General features: G+C 38.0%; 1 protein-coding gene across 1 annotated transcript in view; it reads left to right on the top strand.

Moving 5' to 3' along the window:
- The first annotated feature begins 273 nt into the window (after positions 1-273).
- The window catches only part of RAPGEF2 (Rap guanine nucleotide exchange factor (GEF) 2), a 295,150-nt gene continuing 286,400 nt past the window's right edge, over positions 274-9,023 (top strand). The window contains exon 1 of the mRNA XM_012651918.1: positions 274-426. Within this exon, the coding sequence (XP_012507372.1) occupies positions 358-426 (69 nt within the window). The 5' untranslated portion in view covers positions 274-357. The remainder of the gene's footprint in view (positions 427-9,023) is intronic.

Raw genomic sequence — 9,023 nt, 5'->3', positions numbered from 1 at the left:
TGGAGCCGGGGGAGGCGTGTCGAGCCAGGGCCCGGAGGGAGCCGGCCGAGCGGCGAGAGGAAGAGGAGGAGGAGGAAGGGGAGCTCCCCGCGGCCGAGCGCGCCGCAGGCTCGGGGCCGCAGGGACACTCTCCGCCGCTGGTCTCCGGAGCGGCGCGCCACGGGCGCCTGTCCCGCGCTCGGGGCCGCCGGGCCCAGCCGCGCCGCCCCCCCCGCGGGCCCCGCGCCGCCGCCGCCGCGCGGTTTGGCTTATTAGCCTCGGGCGGGCGGAGCGCGCAGGGCGGAGGCAGCGGCTGCGCCGGGCTGGGAGGAGGCCGGCGAGGGTGCGGAGCGGCCCCGGTTCGGCCCGCGGCGGGAGATGGCGTCCTACGTGGATAACAGCTTCCGCCAAGCGGTGATGAAGAACCCCGCCGAGAGGACCCCCCAGGTGAGAACCGCCGCCCCCTGCACTTGGCCGCATTTGCATCTCGCGGACTGCGCCTTCCCCTGTCCCCCCCCACTCCTTTCCTGACACAGTTCACCCCGAGCACCCCAATTCTATCAGGACCCCCAACTTCCAGCGGCATCCCACCTCCGAGTCTTTTGCTGGCCGTCCCGGTTTTATTTTTCCCTGCCTTTGATATTCTTCTCCTCCTTTATTCCCCTCCCCATTGCTGACCTTCCCCCTACATTCGCCGGGCGGGGTGTGTGTGTGGCGGGGGGGGGGGATACTCTAATTAGCTTTCCCTCTCCCCCAGCCGCTGTCTGAACCTCAGGGGGTGAGGTCTCACCTCCCGGCAGCCAGCCAGTGTTGCCCCCTGACTGCAGGTCCCTTCCTCCCCTTGCGTGTGACCCTTCTGTCTTTAGAGTTCGTGGTGTTTGCAAGGGTACAGGAGGAAACTTGCGTGATTGTTCGAAAGACAAAATCCATGTGGGCCTTCCAAAGGAAAACATTGAGATGTTTGTATAGTCACTATTTGCTTTTTTTGAAAAACGGATGCTGCTTTCCATTGACGGGGAAAAGAAGTTGAATAGCTAGGCTAGTGCTTTTAGTTTCAATTGCAGACATAACTTTAGAGCAGGCGTATTCAAATGCACTCACGGGAAGGGCACCCTGCGGATTCTTTTGGTGTTGCACAACCTTGTCAAAATTAGATAAGTTTGTTAACCTTTATACATTTGTTTAGCTTCAGGCTTATTCGTACTTTAAGTGGAGGAATTGCTGATGGGGTCGGATTTGGTCGTTTCAAGTTGGACTAGAGAGGGTGAAATTTTATAAAAATGTGGTTTGATTTTCTTTGCTTTTAGTTGCTGACTGGATAATGACGCATATTCTTAAGCATTGGGTTGGTGACTACAGGGGATCCAGCTTGCCAACCCTCTTAAGACAAATAAGCCCTCCTGATCCTTGGGACCATCAGACATTTAGGACCTAATGCTTGGAAGAGTTGCTTTGCTTGTTAGGTGTTGGATGCCATCTGTTCAAATCCAAATGCTCTCGTTCTCTGACGTTGATTATTATTATTTAATGTGAGGAGAACAGAATAAAATAGAATCTTCCACTGGCTGCCATTGGACAAGCCCCAAGAATGACACCTGGTACTGTTTTTGATTTTTCATTTTCCCTGATGGAGCTGTCACATCTGGGGTATTGTGGATAGGTTGCACATGTTTATCAAATGTGTGAAGATGGGCAGCAATTTTACAAGAAAACTTATTTCAGTGTGCCTGGAAAGTTTCTATTCTAAAAGACTATTTTTATCACAAGCAAGGAATGTCCTGCTTTGATCTAGTCTTTCCCTTGGTGTTGCACTGACTCTCCTGTGCCTTCCTCATCTACTGTTTGTTTAAACTTGTCAGTTGAATCAGAGTCTTCTGCATCTGAAAATGCACGTTCCCAGCCTCAGTGTGAAGGAAAAGCAGATTTCAGTGAAATACTTCAGTACCTTTCAAAAATACTGTTCGAAGTGCCAAGTGAGATTACACATGCTGGGAATGTTAGATCCTGAGCAAGGCTGGTCAGAAAATGATGCTGCGGGCCTTTGGTTGATTAGTTAGAAGAATAGCAGTGACTGAAACCTACGGGTCAGGTGTGGGTGGGTGGGTCACCACATACTGGAGGAGACAAAACCTCTTCTGTGACAGTGTGGGGATGGTGCCACATAAATGAACTGTTAAACTTTGCTGTTCCCCTGCCAGTTGTGTGTTGAATAGGATAAAAACTGACCCAACATAGAACTTGGCCTGAGTCAGAAGTTAAGTGGGCTGATTGCTACTAACACCACACGTGAAAGCTCCATTGACAATCTGAAATCAGCACATTTACTCCACCAAACCTTCATAGAGAAACTTACCAAACATTTTGAACATTCCTAAGTGTCAGCTCTATTAACTTGGACGTTATTACTAAACCCACACGTTTATTTGTTGTTTTAAAGAGAAAGTAGTTTGAAATGTGAATGTTTTCATCTTTACCTGATTTGTCAGAAATAATCTATCTTATAAAAGTTTGAAATTTACTCAAAAGTAAAAAAAGAATTCTTTTGTAGTAGGTGCTTTTTATATTAGCAGTACTTTGTAAATACAACGCTGGAAAATTTTCCCTATAGTCTTTTCTCATGAATGTAAAAGTTAGAATTCTGTAATATAAGACAAGCAACCTTGTTAAATTAAGCTTGATATCATGAACAGAAGGACGTGAATTAGGAAAGTTTTGCTGTCCTGCTTCCTTCTGTTTCTGAGGATAGATTTGACAAAGGAGTTTGTGTGATTCTCATTATAGGCGAAAAGAAAGAGCTTGAAAAGGATAGAGGAAAATATATAAATTTTTTTGCTAAATTCAATTTTTCTTTCTCTTTTTTAATTTCTGCCAGCCCAGTTCCTCTCCCAAACTCTGTGAAGACATAGTTTTGTAGTCAATCAATTGCCTACAGTTAATCCTGATGTCACTAATGTAACCCAAGTAGTTGGCTAGAAGCGAATCTGAGGTGAGAAGAGCCCCAGGAACTTTAATCAATTGGGAACTTTTCATGCCCACTTGGAAAATGGGAACTCTTTTTATTTAGACATGTCATTAGAGAGGGGAAATAGGAGAAATACCAAAAGAAATTGTTATCCAAATTTTTAGCCATATCATGCATATTCAGATTCAAGAGGCTGTCACTATTTCACCTGATATTCTGAGTATTCTGAGAGGAGGAAAAAAGTCTTCTTTAATCCAATGTGTGTCTCATATTGTCTGGAAACCTGGCTGAGTGCTAGTCAATGAGGCACTGTATTCTAAATAACAAACCCCTTTGAAAATAATGAGCACTAAACATTCTACTGTTATTTTTCTGGGCACCTCTGTTGAAAAACAGGACTCTTAAGTAATTGCTCTATTTAACTATTTGGGTTTGTGTCTTTAATCATTTAAATGAGAAGCTTGGTCACCAAAGCAACTCGGTGAAGTAAAAGACATAAATAAATTACAAACAGCTTTACCCCCCAAGGCTTATACAATAAAATGATTTTTCTAAACCATTTTATTGACTTACTGAGTTCAGGCCCTTTGAAGTTGCTTCTGTAAAGCATTTAAATGCATAATGTTTTTAGTTTTTCAGGTGAAACATCTATGGCAAAATTGTTTCTTCTTCTTTAAAGACCTAATTTAGTGTATTTGTAGATAATTGTAAAAGTTACTTTAAAAAATGGTATGTGTAAAATAACCCCCACCTCATCTCCTCCTAATTAATAATCTTACTTTGTCTGATAGCTTATACTTTGATTTATATTTTGGAGCATTTTTGGGCTCTGGTAATATTTGTTTCTTAAGTAATTTTTGTTGGTAAAACACAACTGAACTGTCTGTATGCAAATGTAAAAGCATGTCTTACAAAGAAATGATTGGCTACAGGCATTTAGATTTCATAATAATGATATTTGGATATGTTGGTTAAAAATACATTTATAACTGAAATATTAATTTCAAACTGTATTAGCATGTGACTTTAAACAAGTAAGGACCTAAATTTATGGTAAAATTATTAACATTCTTTTGCAATACTAGTGGAAGCTTAGTTGCCTTCAAATAACCTTTTAAACATTTAGTAATTAACAGTTCCATAATTAGCTTTGCATATCTTGGCTGAGGTTCAAAATGAAAATCTCTCCAACTGCAGTGCTGTGTGCAGATATTAGTTTAATGCAGTCACAGTCTTTCCCAAACCCTGGAATTTCAGAGAACAGTTAAAAAAAAAAAAAAAAAGACTATGTTGTTGCTAACATTTTGCTTTTGTTCCCCTCAAGTAAGAACATAAAATAAAAATAAAACTAGTTAAAACCTTCTATCACTATTATTTAATCTCACTGTCTCTAAGGAAGGATGCTCTATCACTCCAAAATTCAGTCTTGAAATAAAATATTCATTGCTTCATAAGAAACCTTAGTATGCCTTTTTTCTTTTTTAATTTTACTTTGAACCTGAAAAAAAAACTTTATCTGGGTAGATTTTGGGTGATTTAAACTATCAAAATCTGTCTTTCTTTGGTGATACTTGAAATTTAAATAGCATAAAGTTGTAGTGGGATATGCCTCGGATATAAATCTATTATCTGAAATAATGATCTGATAACCTTTAGAAACACAGAAAGACTCTGCTTCTGCTTGACTCGGGTGAAAATTAACTTCAAAAATTTTGTTTCTTGTCTTATAAATTTTATGCAGAGGTAACTTTGGTCTAGACTAGGGAGATACGGAGACTGCCGATAGTCGATGGTCCTTTGATATCTGCATTTTATGGGATATTCCTTCTCTTTGCCCCATTTTTGGTAACCATTTTCTTGTTTGTAAAATGATGTTTGGTTTCTGAGGTTGTTTTGCAGATTAAATGAAAGTACATTAACTATTCAGTGCAAAGCGTGTTGATAGTTCTTACTGTAGCACATTTTAATAAAATATTATTTACCAGGCTTTGGGAATTCAAAGATGATGTGAGATGTGTGTCCCTCAAGTAACTCACCCATCTGTCTTATAAGCAGGCTGTGATTCGTTAGTGCTGTCATGCGGGTCCTATCCTATGACAGCACTGAAGAGGAGGTGGACTTTCTATATACGAATGTGTTTCGAGTTGTAGGGGAGTCCACTGGTGGACTAAGGGACATGAAGGATATTGCAGATTGACCTACTATCATATGAGTAGCACATGTGAGGAACACATGTGTAGACCTTTCTTCAGTGTGCTTGGAGCCAAGGGGTTGGCTGGGGGATGGACTCCACTGAGTATAGAAGCTTGTGGTTTAGAGAGGAGTGGAAAGAGACCAATTCTGTTAAGGGCTGACGTTTATTCTCCAAGCTTGAGATAATTGGGAGCCTGAATTACGCTGTGGAGATGGATTAGAAATACTACAGGAGTAGAATCTGCTGGACAGGCCAGTTGAATGTGTGCACATCTGTATCAACTACTCATTATGTTAAACTATGCTTGCATTATGCCAGTGCAGCCTAATCAAGGCATGTGATGATGATAGGACATTTCCTAATTATAGGAAAAAATCCAAGTTATTAAATATAATTTTCTTGACTTTTAAGATTTCTTACTTATACTATTTTTTTCCCCTTAAACTTTAATATCTTCTACTGCATGTTCATTCTGAGAATCTAGTATGAAGTATCTGATTTATCATTTAGTTATACTAAATGTAGTAGTTTTTCTTAATCTGTAATGATAATGTGATTTTTCAAGCATTCCGTCCTTTGGAAGAGTTGCAGAACTTCTGAATTTGAGCAGGCAAAAATGAATTTACTTATATAAAAACCTGAACTTGACTTGTGGTGATACAATGTGATGATTGTATTGAGTCTTTTGAGAACAGTTTCTTACTCTTCTATGCCATTTTTTGTTTAGATAGATTAATGTAGGTAAATTAGCAGAAGCAATTTATAGTACATATAATTGATCTTTTATAGCTTTATCAGAACTAGAATATATATAGTTAGTTAAAAAAAATCTGTTTAGTGATTATGTTAGTCTTTGTAGGGAGAAAAAAGCTTATTGCCACATTATTTTGACTATTATGATTTTTATCTTTTAGGAAAGAAAAACCTACCTCTGGTCTCATCTGCTAATTAACCACTACTTACTGAACTCTAAAAAGTATGTGTTTCTTGCTGTAGGTGTTTCCTGTTCTCTTGTCTGTGAAAGGATTTTTACCCTTGGTGAGGTGGTGGTAGGGTTAGTTTTTGTGGAGGGGAAAATTTAGTCCTTGCATTTTGAATTGTCCTGCCTCCACCATTTCTGTGTTTTCACATCCATTATGTATAAAAAGTGTTTTTAGGAGTTGATGTCAGTGACTTGAAGAGGAACTTTGTTTTGTCATTGGAACTAAATTTCTATTCCTCTTGCTATGGTTTCTCATTCCTTGCTTCCCACAGGTTGAAAATCATAGATTGTAGAGCTTTAGAACTTTTTAAATATTTAATATGAACTAAGTAAATTGAAATAAAAATTTATATTTTGCTCTCATTGGCAGTTAAGTTGTCAAACCAACACTTCCCGTAATATATGGCTCTTGACGCCTTTTCTGGTCTTCTCTAGCCCATGCTGTTTGTTTCTACCCAACATAAAAGCTAATAAAAGAAGAGATGGGGAACAAGAATTAATCGTTAGCTGGTCATTCTGGGGAGGCCTGATAGTAACTTTCCTAGAAGCTAATAATCAGTGGATCTAAGAGGGTTTGGGTACTGTGGTGATTATCTTATTTCTCCTGAAATTTCATTCTGGAGTTAAGACTCTTCTTATCTTAAAAAAAATTTTTTTGATGACTAGTCTTAACTAGAGTCATTATCTTTTTAAAATAAAACTTTTAAGTTTGAGATAAATGTAGATTCATATGCAATTGTAAGAAATAATGTAGAGAGATCCTGTGTATCCTTTATCCTGTTTCTCCTGTTAGTATTATAATATTTTGTGTTAGTATAATATCAACCAGGATGTTGACTTTGCTATAGTCAAGACAGAATAATTCCAGCACTGTGAAGGGTTCTTCTTGTTACCCTTTTTTAGCTACAATCATCCCCCTAATCCCAATAGTGACAAGAGAAAATTCTATAATAATGTGTATAAAATACAGATCAAAGATCATAAGGTCTTGGATGAGCAAGGGTCGTGATAGTACAACACATTTGGGATTTTTTGGTCCTAATGCAAGTAGTAAGCCTAGTCTTAGCCATCATGATCCCTCATGCAAAGAAATTACTTGGCATTCGCCAATGGAAGTTTTTTTTTTTAAAACAAATCAGAAGGAAGTCTAATGAATGCATTAATATATACAAAGGGGAGACCCAATGGTCAAATCTGGGACAATTTGAGAAACAAGGTAAATAATGACAGTAACAGATTATAACCCCTAGGGAAGAAAACATGCATGAGCCCATACTGATATAAGTAACTAAATGAATAAATAAACAAATGAGGGAGAAGAGATAACTCTTTGTTACAGTAGAATTCCAATTAGAAAATGTAGAAGGAATGATGGAAATAGAAATCACCAGTAGGCAAACGCCACAGTAGTAATTGTTGCTAGCGAGAATCATCAGTGGATGCCAAAATTAATGGATGAAAGTATGATGAGAAATATTGTTATATATCACACCATCCAGTTATCTGCATAATCTCAAAGTATCCCCCCCACAAGATTAGTTAATTAATTATAAAGGGAAAATCAATACCATTGCAGTGAGGGAAACTGGCAACACCAAATTAACCAGATGATCAAAGTTAACATCACTAGTAAAAAGACATATCCATATCATGTGTCTCCTAATATGATGCACTGAGGAGGAGACATCTGTGGATATGCTTACTTAAAAAGAAAGTCAGTGTAAGTGGAGAAAACATCAGACTCACATTTGAAGGCATTGTACAAATTAACTGGCCAGTACTCCCCGAAAGTCTTGAAGGTATGTAGAAATGCTGAAGAACTGTCATAGAGTGGAGAACACTGAGAAAATGTGCTGTGGGACTCTGGAATTGATCCTGGATGAGAAAAAAGAGCACTGTTAGGGCAAGTGGTGACATTTGAATATTTAGATCATTTTACTCTGGTTATTTTAGATGTTAAGTTATTGGAAGGTGGGTAAAGGTGATATGGGATCTTCCACTTATTTTTTTTTTAAATAACTTTAAAGTTATTTCAAAACTAAAAATTAAAGAAAGGAAGAATAGCTTTTGGAGTGTCTTGTAACCCTGAGAAGGGGCTACCAAGTTATTTTTTAAAAAAGAATCTTTTTTGTGATTAATGATTTAATGAAGAGCCCAGTACCTTTTAGCTAAGTAATGGTTGAAGCAATATATTGGAAAAAAATTTAAAATGCACATACACATAATAGCTCATAAATAAGTGGATGAGAAGAGCTAAAACAATAACTTTTAACTGTTTATTCACCTTTATTCCTACTTGAATTTTGTCGATATTCTCAAGATGGAATGCTTTTATCAGTTTTGAATATTTCATGAGTCTAAACTTAAATTAGAATATTTGTTATAAGAAAAAAATATAGGAAATAAGAATATTCCATGTATAGTAAGCAAAATAGAAAAGAGATTGTGGTAGTAACTTAAGTCAATTTCAGTGAAATTTAAGTTGTAGACCCCCTCTTTCATTTCCTGTGAACTTGAAAATTCTTTAAATTCTTTTGGTGGGAGTGAGGGGGTGGAAGGGAGGGAAGGAGTGGCAAGGGTGTGTTTAAAAGTCTAGTCAGAGGTACTCTTGTAGCTGTGGATAATAGTGAAATCTAAGCTCAGTATGTTTAATACTTTCATTTAGACTTTTTAAGGATTTTATTAGGATCCAAAAAGAAAATAAAAAGAACTTCTTTAAAAATCAAATTAAGGGAAAAATCTCTACAAATCTTTTTTCCCCCCTCAAATATATGCCTTTGCATTTAGATTATAAAGTCACTCCCCATAGATTAGCCACACTTTTTTTTTTTTTTTTTTTGGTGGTAGATACTGGAGAATACATGCTGTTTTTGTATATTATGTACTTTTTTTCTAGATCTGACATT

Source organism: Propithecus coquereli, unplaced genomic scaffold (genome assembly GCF_000956105.1).
Source record: "Propithecus coquereli isolate 6110/MARCELLA unplaced genomic scaffold, Pcoq_1.0 Scaffold376, whole genome shotgun sequence".
In the NCBI taxonomy this organism is placed as follows: domain Eukaryota; kingdom Metazoa; phylum Chordata; class Mammalia; order Primates; family Indriidae; genus Propithecus; species Propithecus coquereli.
This window is presented reverse-complemented; position numbering and strand designations above follow the sequence as displayed.